The sequence below is a fragment of the Salminus brasiliensis genome, chromosome 12, assembly GCF_030463535.1.
Source record: "Salminus brasiliensis chromosome 12, fSalBra1.hap2, whole genome shotgun sequence".
NCBI lineage: Eukaryota > Metazoa > Chordata > Actinopteri > Characiformes > Bryconidae > Salminus > Salminus brasiliensis.
In genome coordinates, this window is record NC_132889.1 from 8994990 (window position 1) to 9013986 (window position 18997).

Genomic DNA, 18997 nt, shown 5'->3' on the forward strand with positions numbered 1-18997 from the left:
ACAAATCAACTGAGAGCGCCAATTTACTTAGTCTTAACGGTCTTCTCGGTCTTCTTGGGCAGCAGTACAGCCTGAATGTTGGGAAGCACACCACCCTGGGCGATAGTGACTCCTCCGAGCAGTTTGTTCAGCTCCTCGTCGTTACGAACAGCCAGCTGCAGGTGACGGGGAATGATACGGGTCTTCTTGTTGTCGCGGGCGGCGTTGCCAGCCAACTCGAGAATCTCAGCGGTGAGATATTCCAGGACGGCGGCCAAGTAGACGGGAGCGCCGGCGCCGACTCGCTCAGCATAGTTGCCTTTGCGCAGGAGCCTGTGCACACGGCCAACAGGGAACTGCAATCCGGCGCGGGACGAGCGAGTCTTGGCCTTGGCCCTAGCTTTACCGCCGGTTTTACCCCTTCCACTCATGATTCGCGTCAGTCGAGTTCGTTGAACGCAGCTGAAATAAACACGGCGAGCGACCGACGCCGTTGATATAGCTAAAACGCCTGCGTTCCTATTGGCTAAAAGCTAGACACACCAACAGCCAATCGCATATCCGCCGTCAGACTCTAGCGTCCTCCCACCTCTGCTCGCTTTGCAACCCGACCCCCTCCTCCTCTCGTGCTGTGTGTCTGGTTGAGCGAGAGCGAGAAAGAAAGAAAACGGTGTAAAGAAAGAACCCCCCCCCCCCCACACACACACACACACACACACACACACACACACTCATGCCCAGTGTTTCCTTTCCCGCTCAAATAAAACACGTACGGCCATAAAGTACTCTGATCATAGAAGGAAAGCAAAGTCAAACCCGAAAATATGTACACTATTGTAAATAGAGCTATTTTATGGGATAGTTACTGCTGTTCTTCTTCCGGCTTAACGTTTTTTGTTTGTTTTTTGATTCATTTTGCAGTAACAAGGAAAATAAAGCTGTTTGAGATGAAACTGTGGGGTGGCTCTTAAAAGAGCCGTTGTAGAGGGAAACAAGACATGAAGTTAAAGGGCGTGACTGTTTACTTCTTCTTAGGGGCAGCCTTTTTCGCCTTCGCCGCTTTGGGCTTAGCTGCTTTAGGCTTGACCGCTTTGGCTTTCTTTGGGCTCTTGGTCGCCTTTTTGGGAGGCACCGGCTTCTTGGCCTTCTTGGGGCTTTTCGCTGCCTTCTTAGCGGCCGCGACGGGCTTCTTGGCCTTCTTGGGGGATTTCTTAGCCGCAGTGGGTTTCTTGGCTGCTACCTTCTTGGCCGCGGCTGGTTTCTTGGCGGCCGGCTTCTTAGCTTTAGGTGCCGGCTTCTTGGCGGCCGGCTTCTTCTTAGCCTCGGTCTGCTTCTTGTTAAGCTTGAAAGAGCCCGACGCGCCGGTGCCTTTGGTCTGCACCAGAGTGCCCTTGGTGACGAGGCTCTTGACGGCGAGCTTAACGCGTGAGTTGTTCTTCTCGACGTCGTAGCCGCCGGCAGCCAGGGCTTTCTTCAGGGCGGCGAGAGACACGCCGCTCCTCTCCTTGGACGCAGAGACGGCCTTGACGATGAGCTCGCCGACGCTGGGGCCGGCTTTCTTGGGGCGGGCGGCGGCCTTCTTCTTGGGGGCCTTGGCGGGCGCCGAGGCGGCTGGGGCTGGAGCGACTTCTGCCATTGTTCTGCTTTGCTGAGAGCTGGAGTGAGCACAAACTGCTGCAGCGTTCTGTGGAACCTCCGGCTGCAGCGAGGGGGGCGGCCCTTAAAAGTCACATGAGAACGTTGTGGACTCAACTCGCCCGTGCAGCCGTGCCGCAACGAAAGACTCGCACTTGTGTTTTCTCTCGGCGTTTGTCGAGCGAAATATGAGCGAAAGCCCAACCTGGCGATCGTGGAAATGCTCTATCGTCTCCGAAAGGCTCCATCGTGTGTAGAGAAGGCGGGAAGGGCAGCGAAACGACGCCGCTTTTCGCACGGCGCACACCAAAGCGTGCCGCGCTGCCGGCGTGCGGAACGGGCGACGGCGCATTTGACGTGCTAATCGGTGGAAAACGGCGTCAAAATGTGTTGCGAGCTGGGCGAGCCTTGTCCGGAGCGATAGAGGAGAGCCTCGGTGAGAGCGTGTTGGGAATCCGATGCATGGGTGCGTTGTTTTGCTCGTCGTGCGGGGCGCCCTTGAGAGGTGTGTAAAGCACAGTGTTGCCATGTGTGCGTTGTGACTCCCGCAGTATGACTCTCACCGTCGATGCGTCTTTGTCACCAGGGCTCCCACACTCGGAACGACTCTCCCCGTGACAATCGACCTTAAAACATAATGGAAAAGAATAAAGTCCTCTCTCCGACCCTTATATTAAATAAGCCCAAATTCATTCTAACCCTAATACAAAATCACAACCTTCTTCTCTCTAACCATCAAATGAAATAACCCCATCCTTCCTCCAACCATAGTACAAAATAACCCCAATCTCATTCTTACACAGATACAAAAGAACACATTCCTCCTTCTAACCCTAAAACAAAACCGTTCCAACCTTCTAACCCTAATCTAAAAAAATCAAATAAAATAAAATCCATCTACAATAACACCTCCTCTAATCCCAAGATGAAATAACCCAATTCCTTCTTATCCGTAATACAAAAAACCCTCCCTAATTCTTGCACTAATACAAAACAAATCCATTCTCATTCTAACCCTAACATGAAATAACTCTTAATAACTCTCAATCTCATTCTTACCCTAATACAAATTAATCCCATCCCTCCAGTAACACAACTCAAGTTAATTTGTTAAACTCTCACTCAGCCCATATTATGCTATGACCATTCTACTTAGTTATACATTCATCAGTGGGTCATGGCCTTGTGTATCTACTGTTGCTTGCGGTCACTGAATCATAAGGCTGACCACATGTCTGCGCTAAACATACTTTCACTGACCTACTTTTCTCATGGTAAAGCCCGAGGCCCAGCTACAAACCCATATTTACTTACTTTACCTTCATCATTTTGCCTTGCTTCCAACCTATACACCAGCACCTACTTTTGCTCACTCAAAACTCACCATAGACCTAAGACTTGGACTAACTTCATCCTTTTGTGACCCAACCAAAAAGCCCCAATACAATATAACTCCATACTCCTAACCCTAAAACAAACTCTTCCTCCTAGCCCTAATAAAAGAAAACCCCAACCTCAGTCTAACCCAAACACAATAACTCAATCTGCACTATAACCCTAATAAAAAAAAAAAACAATCTTATTCTATGCTTAATGAAAAAGCATGTACTCTCTCTAACCCTAATACAAATTAACTGCATCCTCACTTTAATGACAATATCAACTAACCTCAACACAAAACAACCCTATTCTCATTCTTGCCCCAACAGATTTTTTTAGAACTTTAATTTGACCCATTTTAAGCTGTCTTAGTTTTACATTTATCAGTAGGCCAAGGCCTTGTGTGCATCTACTGTTGCTTGCCCTCACTGAATCATAAGGCTGACGGCTGATGTTGAAATTTAATTTTACTGAACCTTCCTTTGTATCTTTAGGCTAAAGCCCAACTCACAGCCACTTTAACTCAATCCACCTTCATCATAAACCTGAAGCCCAGCTACAAACCTATTATTTACTTACTCTACCTTCCTCAAGCCGGCCTTGCTCTCAACCACTGTATCAAAAGCCTAGCTCTAGACCTACTTTTGCTCACTCAAATCTCACTCAAAGACTTTGACCAACTTTTGTAACCCAACCAAAAAGCTTGTGGAGGTCACTTATTTTCCTCTTTCCCCCCCCCCCCAACAAGTCAGCCCCCAATAAGGCCTTATTACATCCACCAGACCAGCCTCTAGTTTTAAGAGGCACTTTTCATTACCAAGATCAAGTGTGTAATATTATGGATGAACCCTACACTCTTCCACACCTGTAATGCTGATCATTTCAAGCCCACTTCATATGGTTAGTATGGCACAGTATAATAGTTTGCTATTCTGCCACTTAATCCTAGTACACACTACACCAATTAAATGCCAACAAACAAGAATAAATCTATTGACTTACATATGCATACATCCTTATATAATTGAAACAATTACTTCTACACCAAAGGCTGTACTCTCTGGAAGTAACATACAGACGTAAATTGAAGGCTTACCATCTGTGACTTGGTTCTCTCGCGTAAAAACTGCTCTTTGGTGGAAAACGTGGGTGGCTCTTAAAAGAGCCGTTGGGTTTTGATTATGCCGCGAACACTGTTTACTTGGAGCTGGTGTACTTGGTCACGGCTTTTGTGCCCTCGGACACGGCGTGCTTGGCCAACTCACCGGGAAGTAGCAGACGCACAGCGGTCTGGATCTCCCTGGAGGTGATAGTAGAACGCTTGTTGTAGTGAGCCAAACGAGAAGACTCACCGGCGATACGCTCGAAGATGTCGTTCACGAACGAGTTCATGATGCCCATCGCTTTGGAGGAGATACCAGTGTCTGGGTGGACCTGCTTCAGCACCTTATACACGTAGATAGCATAGCTTTCCTTCCTGGACTTTCTGCGCTTCTTGCCTCCTTTCCCGGCCGTCTTGGTCACGGCTTTCTTAGATCCCTTCTTCGGGGCGGACTTGGCTGGCTCAGGCATTCTGCTCGTCGTCGAATAAGACTGAAGAATGAGGGGGAGGTGACAAGCTCCAACATTATTTAGACTCTAACATTCTAATTAGACGAGTTTCCGCCTCCAGAATGCCGTCAAACGACCATTGGACAACAGTTGAATGCTCGCTTCTTCTCAACCCTCCGTTCCCGTCTCTCCACCCCCTCCCCCTCTCTTGCCTCCCTACACCCGCTTCCCCCTCCCCCTCCCCTCAGCAGCATTCTCTTTGTTCGCCTACCCGCGCATTTTTACCCGCTGTGCAGACGGTACAATTATTTTTTTGCCACACCGGCGTTGACGGCGACATTCTGATTTTATTCAAACGTATAGTTCTGATTTAATCAACACACACGGGGGGGAAAGGAAGACAATATGCACGTATGTACTATTTACATATATAATGTGTATTGAAGCTTATTATACACAGAAATATAATGTTTATTCCTTCTGAAGATTAACTTCTTAACACAGAGCGGCCGGGAGTTCCATGATCATCACTGACTTATTTGCAAATAAACAAACAAATAAGGGACGCAGACGGCTCAATGTTTATATAAGGTTTTTAACACGTACAGTTCTGAATTCTAAAACAACGCACACGGGGGAAAATGGAAAAAGTAAGTATATCATTAGATCACTTTTTATTCCTCATGCAGGTTAACTACTTAAGTGTCCTGGAGATATTTTCATTTTTTCAAATTTTCATTCACTTATTGACTACCGTATTTAAAACAAACAAACTAACATGAAAAACAATCTCTTTTGTTGGATCTGTGGGTGGCTCTTAAAAGAGCCGTTGTGTTTAAGATTTGTTTAAGCCGAGCGTTTAACCTCCGAAGCCGTATAGAGTGCGTCCCTGGCGCTTCAGGGCGTACACCACATCCATAGCGGTGACGGTCTTTCTTTTAGCATGCTCGGTGTACGTGACTGCGTCCCTGATCACGTTCTCCAGGAACACTTTGAGCACACCGCGGGTCTCCTCGTAGATCAGACCGGAGATACGCTTGACGCCACCACGACGAGCCAGACGACGAATAGCCGGCTTAGTGATACCCTGGATGTTATCGCGAAGCACTTTACGATGACGCTTGGCGCCTCCTTTTCCAAGGCCTTTGCCTCCCTTGCCTCTGCCAGACATTCTCTCTGCTTCTTTTCCCAGTCGACGAGAAGAGAATCAATGAAGCTGCAGCACCCGAGGCACGCCTGTTATACCGCTCTATAGGACCTAGTTGAAAACAAGAGTGACGTCACACTATATTAGCTCCGTCTCATCTTCTAGACGCTGTACAGGAAAACAAGTGTTCTGTACCTACGTGACTAGACCACTCAAACATCGCATATATATAGGCACTGAGTGGGTAGCCACACAAAATAGAGTCAACTAGCTGAATTGTCTTTTGTTTCAGTTCGCTCTGGATGTACACATGTTCACAATTCAAAATGCTCTATTTAGATAGTTTTAATGTGGATTTCATTAACACATAAGATGGTCATGTTGTTCATGTAACATGTGGTGTATTGCAACTTGGGGGGCAATCTGATAAGCCAAACAATAATAGCATCACTTTCCAATGTATTTGCAGCATGTCTTCCTTCTACTGCTTGCAGTTTCACAGTCTGGCCACACAATGGCATCCAGGCTCCACCGAGGGGGAGAGTCCATAGATTCAGAAGTCAAGTCAAATTTATTTGTACAGTGCTTTACATAATTAGTCATTAGTAAAAGACAGAGACAAATAAATAACGTAAGACATGAAGGATCAAAGACCCCCAGTGAGCATGCCAAACTAACAAGGGAGACCCATCCTCCTCTGGTCAGAACTATTTATAAATTACTGATAAAAGTTACCAAACCATCTATACTGTTGAACTGCTCTGATCACAATCATAATATATTAACCATGGTGTAACAGGAACAAACAACGGTTGCTACATAATATTGCAACACACACTGGATCATGCCTTTCCTTCACTGTGAATCCTTTAACTCCTCATGATTCAACTTTGTAAACTTTGTAAAGTCAAGCAGGTCTGAAAGCTAGGCTGTTCAGTTATAATTAGGAGTCATAATAACTTCAGAAATAGCTAGGTCTAATGATGAAGTCATTCATAAATACATACATAAATAAATAAATAAATCCCAGTGACTTAAGCCAGCCAGGCCTTAGCTTAACATGAATTTACAGTGACTCAAAGTAGGCTCATACTCATACACACAGCCTATGACTCCTTTTCACTAAATAGAAGTGGATAGGGGCCATGTGACCTTTGACCTTTAGAAAACAGTGATCAAATGTTTATTTGCAATTACAATGATAATATCATTATTATTAATACATGTCAACAAAGGCTACAACTCTTCTTTCTGAACCACAGAATGCCCTCAAATCTCCATAAATTATAATTGGTTGGGGACACAAAAACAATGGCACTCCACTACTCCCTAAATAGTGCACTACGTGAGTGTAGAAGCCATTATTATATGCACTCTGTAGGGAGTAGTGAGCTGTTTGGGAATTGGCAAACAAACTTCAGTTAAGACGCGGACACACTAGGTTTCTGTTGGCGTTTTTTTGCGAGCGAAATTAGCTACATTCATTTGTCGTTTCGGTAACTTCCGGAAAATATATTTCGTGAACAAACACTAATTAGCCAACTACACACGCCACCCGGCTCTAAAACCCAGAAGATACGCTGCTGGTAGCTTGGTTTAAGCACGACCGTTTGTCCCTCACTTGTTCCAATTGCACACGAGTCCGTATTATCGTATTACAGCCACCTAGCCATCGCGCTACTCTCCAAGTTAAGATAAGATAGTCCTTTATTAGTCCCGCAGTGGGGAAATTCTCATGTGAAAGTTAGCTAGCTAGCCTCTCGGTTACACGAGTAGCTGGGACACAAATCACCCAAGTCAACCACGACAGTTAACATAAATAAAGCTATATACACCGTTCATACTAAACCTTGGCTGCCTCGAGTGAGTTTGTATTTATCTGGCAACTATATACGCACTGGCCTGTGTTATTGTTTGTGCTAACCGAGATAGCTAACATGCTAATCGCTAACTTTGCGTACTTTTTATTCATACTACAACTCAGCAGGCGGTACTGTTCCGTGGTCAATAGGAAATTGCACCCCATAATTAGGCCCATGTTTGTGTTTGCTGTTTATGCCAGCTAGCTGCGTTAGCCACGCTGCTAATCGCTAAACTGGCTCCAAGTGCAACTCCACACATAGATCCAGCAACGGCAGTTATACATCGATTTGCTGTGACTGGGTGTAAAACATTGCTCTCGGCACAATGGAGTTTTCGAGTAATCGAGTTTTAACGTTAACGTTATCGTACTAACGGCACCACAACAGAGCTGAGCACACGCCCATTCCACGAAGCGACGCAAACTGTAATGAAAAAAGGACGACGTTTCACATGGACATGTATGAACATTAAAAGTAGCTAACATTTCTCTTAACACCACACATACCTAGGTCAGCTGTTGACTCAATATTGATGGCTGTTCACATATGCGCCTTGGTCTCACATACAACCAAGTAAGTCCAAACACTACATCACGCTATTCTAACTATGCAACCACACACTGAGATCACAGCTCTAAATGAGCCAATACATGGCACATTTGTCAATAGGCTGAACTTGTAGTTCATCGTGGGAATTGTAGTCATTGATCTTAACACTACAATATAAAGACACTGTGTCCACAAAGACTTTTAAATAAAAAAAGAACAAACACACATCAATTGAATGGTTGAATCTATAAAACACGATCCTTCCTCTATCAACACATATTGCTCAAACACATATAACCAGTACAGGGTATGTATTTGTGTTTGTATCTGTCAGAATGAATAGGCCCTCAAAGTTTACATCAAGCATGCCATATGTTTACAAATGACAGTTGCGTGCACGCACGCAAGCACACACACACACACACACACACGCCCCACTTATATATATTTACCATTTAGATTCCCCAGGTTTATGGTATACATATTCGAATAACAGTCATATGTGCAGACAAGCACAGAGGGGGTAAAAGTTGCTTTATGCAGAGGCCTTAGAAATATGATGAATGAAGTGTGGATACCATCTGGTGGTCAGAATATGAATCTGCAGGTCCAAGTTACATTTATTTTCAGATATAGTTACATTTATTTTCAGATATATTCCTTTTGGGGTTTTTTTATTACTTTTTGTTGTACATTTACTGGGGCTGAAATGACCTAATGTAAGCTGATTCAAACAATGAAACATACAATAACACACAGAAACATGACATGACATCTAAATAGATGTAAACATTTGAACCCTGACTAAGATCATTAAGCTATAGCTTTGGATCAATAAAGCTAAGTGAATATACTGAGAATCAGTTTCACTATACCAATGTTCTGTGTTACATGGGGACAGAATCTCTACTGCGGTTTACAAACACTGACATGACCTTTGCAGTCCTTTGTCCAGTTAGTACCCACACTGTTAACACTGACACAGGCCATTAGAAAAGATCTTTACCAATGTGAAGTTCAAGGCATAGGTTGTAGCAAATTAATACAACCGTGCTAAAATGTTTAAAAACAGCACTTGACTAGCCTTAATACTTGGCACATGTGTCAATAGGCAGAACTTGTAGTAAGGCATCATGGGTAGTGTAGTCCCATGTAATCTAATACACTACAAGTTAAAGACACAGTGTCCACAGAGACATTTGAAGAAAGAAAGAACAAACACGAGTATAATGAATGGTATATTTTGCCTATAAGGGAAAAGCCCCTAATGAGGCCAACTAAAGCTACACGTGTTTACCATTTGTATCCCTCAGGTTTCCGCTATACATCTTCTAATAACTGTCATATTTGCCAGATTAGACAAATGCAGAGGGAGTGAAAGTTGCTTTATACAAAGGCATATAGACATGTGATGCAGTTAATGGAAGAGAAAGAAGGATGGAAAGAAACTGCGGTAAGCAAAGTAAGTGTAGAGTCAGGGTGAGTGGAAGCAGTTTGGCTAGACCTACCCCTTAGGCTTCTGATGGGGTTTCAGTGCTAGGCCTTAAGTCGATGTAGTCGCAGAAAGTGAATGGAGTGTGTTTGCCATCTGGTGGTCAAAATATGAATCTGCAAAATGTAACGTAAAGAATCTGTTTTTGGTCCACAAAGTCATTTAAAGAAGCACCTGTCAAACTTCTCCCAGAGTAATGTGCCTTGGAAACGAAATGGGATGTGATCTATTAATTTATTTATTTTTTGTAGTGACAAGCTATGGGGTCATTCATAACTTTGCATCCTAATAATATGTCAAATCTCCTGAGTATCTATGCGGTTTAAGAAATGGTTTGACTAAAAGGGTCATCAACGAGGTATCAAGGTAATATCTATCATTCTGTCCTACTTTGTCATTAGCATATTGTTCCAAACAAAATCTAACCCCTAACGAAAATCACCCCACAAGACGTATATTTACTTTTTTAGATGTACTGGTGCAGTTAAATATAAATAGCTTTGTAGACTTACTGGCGTTCACAACCATCTGTCATGTGTAAAATGTGCAATATACACATACATACACGTAGATATCCACATTGTTAACGTTTGCATTTGCCTAGTTTGACCACACGATGGCATCCACGCTCCATTCATGACAGGTGTCCGAGGCCCCAAAACACCGGTGTCGTTTGTAATAGGACAATTCCAAAAGCCTTCCTATAAACTACATAGAAGCGCACTACTCTACTCAAGTGTCAAAGGATTCTACTCTCTATTAGATAGCCGGGTGCCTCCCAGACACGACAAATACTTCACCCGGTATTCATTGCCGGTATTCATTGTGCGAAACGCACAAATATAAAATAAAAAGACAAATAACAATAATAATAATAATAAATCGTTCCCTAGGCTTCTCTGAAGGGTAAATGTAATTTGCGCTATGGGTTACACTTGAAGGGTTACACTTCTAGACAAATTAAATAGGTGAGGGGAAACGTGAATTTTGGTTCAGTTTTATGGATTTTATAAAACCAAGCACAAACAATGGAGCCATCATCTCCATTGTAACTCCATCTCCAAAATTTTTGCATATGTCTGAAACTTAAGTACCCAAAATCAAGCTCTAAATATTTATGTATATACTCACACTGTATGTACACACAAATAGGGCTCTCAAACCGTGCTTGCAGTATAGTTTCAACACACGGTGACATCCACGCTCCATCCATGGACAAATTCCGTTTGCATTAAGTCAAAACCTTTCTACACACTACATAGAAGTGTACTGCTTTACTGAAGTGTCAGTGGCTATTTTTTTTCTACGGGGTTGAATGAAATTCGAACTGTACTGTTAGGATGATGTTGTCTCAACCAGTAAACATGTATTTAAAAAAAAAATACTAATAAAAAGTGAAATATGTATTAATAAATACGGCAATTTTAATGTGAAACGTAGTACGAAATAACAATATTGTCAATAGTGTCTCAATATCGATATCGTTTTTGATTTTGGGGGGCGGGGGTCCCACTGATTTCGGCAAATAGAAAAATGACGGGAAAAAGGGTACCTTACAATATGAAATGCCCTGCATCGACAGAATTAGTTTTGACCAAAACAAATGGCTAAATTTCCCCAATACGTGCTCACCTGGGCGGCGTAAACGCCTTTGCTGCTGCCCTTAACCAACGATACAGCCACTGTTGGTCTCGCTGCGCAGCTCTCTCGGCCTTACGGAATTGAGATGCGCGCGTCCTAATAGCTGTAAGGTATATAAAGACAACACAAGAGTGAGGCGGACATTTGCTGTTTCACGGACACAGGTAGGTGGCTCTTAAAAGAGCCGTTGGGTATTTCAGGTAAACGTCAAAGCGCTCTGTTTAAGCGCGCTCTCCGCGAATACGGCGGGCCAGCTGGATGTCTTTAGGCATGATGGTGACTCTCTTGGCGTGGATAGCGCACAGGTTAGTATCTTCAAATAGACCCACCAAGTATGCCTCGCTAGCCTCCTGCAGGGCCATGACGGCGGAGCTCTGGAAGCGGAGATCGGTCTTGAAATCCTGAGCGATCTCACGCACTAGCCGCTGGAAGGGTAGCTTGCGGATCAGCAGCTCCGTCGACTTCTGGTAGCGGCGGATCTCCCGCAGAGCCACGGTGCCGGGCCTGTAACGGTGAGGCTTCTTTACGCCGCCGGTGGCGGGGGCGCTCTTGCGGGCAGCCTTGGTGGCGAGCTGCTTCCTCGGGGCCTTGCCACCGGTGGATTTACGGGCTGTTTGCTTGGTTCTTGCCATCGCGTTGAACTCTGCTCTCCTCAGCGGGTAAAGAAAGAGAATGAGCTGTTGCTTGCTTCACATGGCTTTTAAGCGTTCGAACCGCTCGCCGCTCATTGGGCGTCCTAAAGGTGTCCGTTACCCATTGGGCGGCCGGCAATACGTCGGTGACACGCTATTGGGCGTCTTCTTTTCAAAACGAAAAATACAGCCCACTAATAGTGGCGGGCTCCATAAAAAAAAATGAAAAAAGATAATATATATTTTAGCGAATACACATATATACACACACACACATATATATATATATATATATATATAAATAAATATAATATGTGTGTTGGACTCAGTACGTTAAATATATGAAAACAAATCACACATTGGCAATTGTTACAAAAATTGTACTACAGTAACACGGGAGGAGAATAGAAAAATAGAGGGCAGCCTGTTTATCAATAACTCCGGCCGTATGAAGCTACCATTCTTGGAAGTCACATTAAGAATATATGGTGGGTGTTTAAGGAACAGCACTTTTTTTTAAGAAAAAATGGGTGGCTCTTAAAAGAGCCTTTGTGTATGGACAAATCAACTGAGAGCGCCAATTTACTTAGTCTTAACGGTCTTCTCGGTCTTCTTGGGCAGCAGTACAGCCTGAATGTTGGGAAGAACACCACCCTGGGCGATAGTGACTCCTCCGAGCAGTTTGTTCAGCTCCTCGTCGTTACGAACAGCCAGCTGCAGGTGACGGGGAATGATACGGGTCTTCTTGTTGTCGCGGGCGGCGTTGCCAGCCAACTCGAGAATCTCAGCGGTGAGATATTCCAGGACGGCGGCCAAATAGACGGGAGCGCCGGCGCCGACTCGCTCAGCATAGTTGCCTTTGCGCAGGAGCCTGTGCACACGGCCAACAGGGAACTGCAATCCGGCGCGGGACGAGCGAGTCTTGGCCTTGGCCCTAGCTTTACCGCCGGTTTTACCCCTTCCACTCATGATTCGCGTCAGTCGAGTTCGTTGAACGCAGCTGAAATAAACACGGCGAGCGACCGACGCCGTTGATATAGCCAAAACGCCTGCGTTCCTATTGGCTAAAAGCTAGACACACCAACAGCCAATCGCATATCCGCCGTCAGACTCTAGCGTCCTCCCACCTCTGCTCGCTTTGCAACCCGACCCCCTCCTCCTCTCGTGCTGTGTGTCTGGTTGAGCGAGAGCGAGAGAGAGAAAGAAAGAAAACGGTGTAAAGAAAGAACCCCCCCCACACACACACACACACACACACACACACACTCATGCCCAGTGTTTCCTTTCCCGCTCAAATAAAACACGTACGGCCATAAAGTACTCTGATCATAGAAGGAAAGCAAAGTCAAACCCGAAAATATGTACACTATTGTAAATAGAGCTATTTTATGGGATAGTTACTGCTGTTCTTCTTCCGGCTTAACGTTTTTTGTTTGTTTTTTGATTCATTTTGCAGTAACAAGGAAAATAAAGCTGTTTGAGATGAAACTGTGGGGTGGCTCTTAAAAGAGCCGTTGTAGAGGGAAACAAGACATGAAGTTAAAGGGCGTGACTGTTTACTTCTTCTTAGGGGCAGCCTTTTTCGCCTTCGCCGCTTTGGGCTTAGCTGCTTTAGGCTTGACCGCTTTGGCTTTCTTTGGGCTCTTGGTCGCCTTTTTGGGAGGCACCGGCTTCTTGGCCTTCTTGGGGCTTTTCGCTGCCTTCTTAGCGGCCGCGACGGGCTTCTTGGCCTTCTTGGGGGATTTCTTAGCCGCAGTGGGTTTCTTGGCTGCTACCTTCTTGGGCTTCTTGGCCGCGGCTGGTTTCTTGGCGGCCGGCTTCTTAGCTTTAGGTGCCGGCTTCTTGGCGGCCGGCTTCTTCTTAGCCTCGGTCTGCTTCTTGTTAAGCTTGAAAGAGCCCGACGCGCCGGTGCCTTTGGTCTGCACCAGAGTGCCCTTGGTGACGAGGCTCTTGACGGCGAGCTTAACGCGTGAGTTGTTCTTCTCGACGTCGTAGCCGCCGGCAGCCAGGGCTTTCTTCAGGGCGGCGAGAGACACGCCGCTCCTCTCCTTGGACGCAGAGACGGCCTTGACGATGAGCTCGCCGACGCTGGGGCCGGCTTTCTTGGGGCGGGCGGCGGCCTTCTTCTTGGGGGCCTTGGCGGGCGCCGAGGCGGCTGGGGCTGGAGCGACTTCTGCCATTGTTCTGCTTTGCTGAGAGCTGGAGTGAGCACAAACTGCTGCAGCGTTCTGTGGAACCTCCGGCTGCAGCGAGGGGGGCGGCCCTTAAAAGTCACATGAGAACGTTGTGGACTCAACTCGCCCGTGCAGCCGTGCCGCAACGAAAGACTCGCACTTGTGTTTTCTCTCGGCGTTTGTCGAGCGAAATATGAGCGAAAGCCCAACCTGGCGATCGTGGAAATGCTCTATCGTCTCCGAAAGGCTCCATCGTGTGTAGAGAAGGCGGGAAGGGCAGCGAAACGACGCCGCTTTTCGCACGGCGCACACCAAAGCGTGCCGCGCTGCCGGCGTGCGGAACGGGCGACGGCGCATTTGACGTGCTAATCGGTGGAAAACGGCGTCAAAATGTGTTGCGAGCTGGGCGAGCCTTGTCCGGAGCGATAGAGGAGAGCCTCGGTGAGAGCGTGTTGGGAATCCGATGCATGGGTGCGTTGTTTTGCTCGTCGTGCGGGGCGCCCTTGAGAGGTGTGTAAAGCACAGTGTTGCCATGTGTGCGTTGTGACTCCCGCAGTATGACTCTCACCGTCGATGCGTCTTTGTCACCAGGGCTCCCACACTCGGAACGACTCTCCCCGTGACAATCGACCTTAAAACATAATGGAAAAGAATAAAGTCCTCTCTCCGACCCTTATATTAAATAAGCCCAAATTCATTCTAACCCTAATACAAAATCACAACCTTCTTCTCTCTAACCATCAAATGAAATAACCCCATCCTTCCTCCAACCATAGTACAAAATAACCCCAATCTCATTCTTACACAGATACAAAAGAACACATTCCTCCTTCTAACCCTAAAACAAAACCGTTCCAACCTTCTAACCCTAATCTAAAAAAATCAAATAAAATAAAATCCATCTACAATAACACCTCCTCTCTCTAATCCCAAGATGAAATAACCCAATTCCTTCTTATCCGTAATACAAAAAACCCTCCCTAATTCTTGCACTAATACAAAACAAATCCATTCTCATTCTAACCCTAACATGAAATAACTCTTAATAACTCTCAATCTCATTCTTACCCTAATACAAATTAATCCCATCCCTCCAGTAACACAACTCAAGTTAATTTGTTAAACTCTCACTCAGCCCATATTATGCTATGACCATTCTACTTAGTTATACATTCATCAGTGGGTCATGGCCTTGTGTATCTACTGTTGCTTGCTGTCACTGAATCATAAGGCTGACCACATGTCTGCGCTAAACATACTTTCACTGACCTACTTTTCTCATGGTAAAGCCCGAGGCCCAGCTACAAACCCATATTTACTTACTTTACCTTCATCATTTTGCCTTGCTTCCAACCTATACACCAGCACCTACTTTTGCTCACTCAAAACTCACCATAGACCTAAGACTTGGACTAACTTCATCCTTTTGTGACCCAACCAAAAAGCCCCAATACAATATAACTCCATACTCCTAACCCTAAAACAAAATCTTCCTCCTAGCCCTAATAAAAGAAATAATAAAAGAAAACCCCAACCTCAGTCTAACCCAAACACAATAACTCAATCTGCACTATAACCCTAATATAAAAAAAACAATCTTATTCTATGCTTAATGAAAAAGCACGTACTCTCTCTAACCCTAATACAAATTAACTGCATCCTCACTTTAATGACAATACCAACTAACCTCAACACAAAACAACCCTATTCTCATTCTTACCCCAACAGATTTTTTTAGAACTTTAATTTGACCCATTTTAAGCTGTCTTAGTTTTACATTTATCAGTAGGCCAAGGCCTTGTGTGCATCTACTGTTGCTTGCCCTCACTGAATCATAAGGCTGACGGCTGATGTTGAAATTTAATTTTACTGAACCTTCCTTTGTATCTTTAGGCTAAGGCCCAACTCACAGCCACTTTAACTCAATCCACCTTCATCATAAACCTGAAGCCCAGCTACAAACCTATTATTTACTTACTCTACCTTCCTCAAGCCGGCCTTGCTCTCAACCACTGTATCAAAAGCCTAGCTCTAGACCTACTTTTGCTCACTCATATCTCACTCAAAGACTTTGACCAACTTTTGTAACCCAACCAAAAAGCTTGTGGAGGTCACTTATTTTCCTCTTCCCCCCCCCCCCAACAAGTCAGCCCCCAATAAGGCCTTATTACATCCACCAGACCAGCCTCTAGTTTTAAGAGGCACCTTTCATTACCAAGATCAAGTGTGTAATATTATGGATGAACCCTACACTCTTCCACACCTGTAATGCTGATCATTTCAAGCCCACTTCATATGGTTAGTATGGCACAGTATAATAGTTTGCTATTCTGCCACTTAATCCTAGTACACACTACACCAATTAAATGCCAACAAACAAGAATAAATCTATTGACTTACATATGCATACATCCTTATATAATTGAAACAATTACTTCTACACCAAAGGCTGTACTCTCTGGAAGTAACATACAGACGTAAATTGAAGGCTTACCATCTGTGACTTGGTTCTCTCGCGTAAAAACTGCTCTTTGGTGGAAAACGTGGGTGGCTCTTAAAAGAGCCGTTGGGTTTTGATTATGCCGCGAACACTGTTTACTTGGAGCTGGTGTACTTGGTCACGGCTTTTGTGCCCTCGGACACGGCGTGCTTGGCCAACTCACCGGGAAGTAGCAGACGCACAGCGGTCTGGATCTCCCTGGAGGTGATAGTAGAACGCTTGTTGTAGTGAGCCAAACGAGAAGACTCACCGGCGATACGCTCGAAGATATCGTTCACGAACGAGTTCATGATGCCCATCGCTTTGGAGGAGATACCAGTGTCTGGGTGGACCTGCTTCAGCACCTTATACACGTAGATAGCATAGCTTTCCTTCCTGGACTTTCTGCGCTTCTTGCCTCCTTTCCCGGCCGTCTTGGTCACGGCTTTCTTAGATCCCTTCTTCGGGGCGGACTTGGCTGGCTCAGGCATTCTGCTCGTCGTCGAATAAAACTGAAGAATGAGGGGGAGGTGACAAGCTCCAACATTATTTAGACTCTAACATTCTAATTAGACGAGTTTCCGCCTCCAGAATGCCGTCAAACGACCATTGGACAACAGTTGAATGCTCGCTTCTTCTCAACCCTCCGTTCCCGTCTCTCCACCCCCTCCCTCTCTCTTGCCTCCCTACACCCGCTTCCCCCTCCCCCTCCCCTCAGCAGCATTCTCTTTGTTCGCCTACCCGCGCATTTTTACCCGCTGTGCAGACGGTACAATTATTTTTTTGCCACACCGGCGTTGACGGCGACATTCTGATTTTATTCAAACGTATAGTTCTGATTTAATCAACACACACGGGGGGGAAAGGAAGACAATATGCACGTATGTACTATTTACATATATAATGTGTATTGAAGCTTATTATACACAGAAATATAATGTTTATTCCTTCTGAAGATTAACTTCTTAACACAGAGCGGCCGGGAGTTCCATGATCATCACTGACTTATTTGCAAATAAACAAACAAATAAGGGACGCAGACGGCTCAATGTTTATATAAGGTTTTTAACACGTACAGTTCTGAATTCTAAAACAACGCACACGGGGGAAAATGGAAAAAGTAAGTATATCATTAGATCACTTTTTATTCCTCATGCAGGTTAACTACTTAAGTGTCCTGGAGATATTTTCATTTTTTCAAATTTTCATTCACTTATTGACTACCGTATTTAAAACAAACAAACTAACATGAAAAACAATCTCTTTTGTTGGATCTGTGGGTGGCTCTTAAAAGAGCCGTTGTGTTTAAGATTTGTTTAAGCCGAGCGTTTAACCTCCGAAGCCGTATAGAGTGCGTCCCTGGCGCTTCAGGGCGTACACCACATCCATAGCGGTGACGGTCTTTCTTTTAGCATGCTCGGTGTACGTGACTGCGTCCCTGATCACGTTCTCCAGGAACACTTTGAGCACACCGCGGGTCTCCTCGTAGATCAGACCGGAGATACGCTTGACGCCACCACGACGAGCCAGACGACGAATAGCCGGCTTAGTGATACCCTGGATGTTATCGCGAAGCACTTTACGATGACGCTTGGCGCCTCCTTTTCCAAGGCCTTTGCCTCCCTTGCCTCTGCCAGACATTCTCTCTGCTTCTTTTCCCAGTCGACGAGAAGAGAATCAATGAAGCTGCAGCACCCGAGGCACGCCTGTTATACCGCTCTATAGGACCTAGTTGAAAACAAGAGTGACGTCACACTATATTAGCTCCGTCTCATCTTCTAGACGCTGTACAGGAAAACAAGTGTTCTGTACCTACGTGACTAGACCACTCAAACATCGCATATATATAGGCACTGAGTGGGTAGCCACACAAAATAGAGTCAACTAGCTGAATTGTCTTTTGTTTCAGTTCGCTCTGGATGTACACATGTTCACAATTCAAAGTGCTCTATTTAGATAGTTTTAATGTGGATTTCATTAACACATAAGATGGTCATGTTGTTCATGTAACATGTGGTGTATTGCAACTTGGGGGGCAATCTGATAAGCCAAACAATAATAGCATCACTTTCCAATGTATTTGCAGCATGTCTTCCTTCTACTGCTTGCAGTTTCACAGTCTGGCCACACAATGGCATCCAGGCTCCACCGAGGGGGAGAGTCCATAGATTCAGAAGTCAAGTCAAATTTATTTGTACAGTGCTTTACATAATTAGTCATTAGTAAAAGACAGAGACAAATAAATAACGTAAGACATGAAGGATCAAAGACCCCCAGTGAGCATGCCAAACTAACAAGGGAGACCCATCCTCCTCTGGTCAGAACTATTTATAAATTACTGATAAAAGTTACCAAACCATCTATACTGTTGAACTGCTCTGATCACAATCATAATATATTAACCATGGTGTAACAGGAACAAACAACGGTTGCTACATAATATTGCAACACACACTGGATCATGCCTTTCCTTCAC

At 45.0% G+C, this 18997-nt stretch overlaps 8 protein-coding genes across 8 annotated transcripts; all 8 read right to left on the reverse strand.

Moving 5' to 3' along the window:
* Positions 1-23: 23 nt before the first annotated feature.
* Positions 24-12837, reverse strand: LOC140574158 (uncharacterized). The gene is made up of 2 exons (XM_072693888.1): positions 12455-12837; positions 24-441 (listed from the first exon to the last, which is right to left on the reverse strand). Exons 1-2 carry the CDS (start codon positions 12835-12837, stop codon positions 24-26), a joined length of 801 nt encoding a protein of 266 aa, XP_072549989.1.
* LOC140573713 (histone H1-like) lies at positions 1001-1615 on the reverse strand. Its single transcript, XM_072693225.1, has one exon. The coding sequence runs from the start codon at positions 1613-1615 to the stop codon at positions 1001-1003; it is 615 nt and encodes a 204-aa protein (XP_072549326.1).
* Positions 4192-4566, reverse strand: LOC140574334 (histone H2B). The gene has a single exon (XM_072694124.1). The coding sequence runs from the start codon at positions 4564-4566 to the stop codon at positions 4192-4194; it is 375 nt and encodes a 124-aa protein (XP_072550225.1).
* LOC140574452 (histone H4) lies at positions 5405-5716 on the reverse strand. The gene has a single exon (XM_072694287.1). The coding sequence runs from the start codon at positions 5714-5716 to the stop codon at positions 5405-5407; it is 312 nt and encodes a 103-aa protein (XP_072550388.1).
* On the reverse strand, positions 11458-11871 carry LOC140574140 (histone H3). The gene has a single exon (XM_072693869.1). The coding sequence runs from the start codon at positions 11866-11868 to the stop codon at positions 11458-11460; it is 411 nt and encodes a 136-aa protein (XP_072549970.1). The 5' UTR covers positions 11869-11871.
* Positions 12838-13424: 587 nt separating the features above from the next.
* On the reverse strand, positions 13425-14048 carry LOC140573657 (histone H1-like). Its single transcript, XM_072693128.1, has one exon. It carries the CDS (start codon positions 14046-14048, stop codon positions 13425-13427), a length of 624 nt encoding a protein of 207 aa, XP_072549229.1.
* Positions 14049-16637: 2589 nt separating this feature from the next.
* On the reverse strand, positions 16638-17012 carry LOC140574333 (histone H2B). The gene has a single exon (XM_072694123.1). It carries the CDS (start codon positions 17010-17012, stop codon positions 16638-16640), a length of 375 nt encoding a protein of 124 aa, XP_072550224.1.
* Positions 17013-17850: 838 nt separating this feature from the next.
* Positions 17851-18162, reverse strand: LOC140574451 (histone H4). The gene has a single exon (XM_072694286.1). The coding sequence runs from the start codon at positions 18160-18162 to the stop codon at positions 17851-17853; it is 312 nt and encodes a 103-aa protein (XP_072550387.1).
* Between the last annotated feature and the right edge of the window lie 835 nt (positions 18163-18997).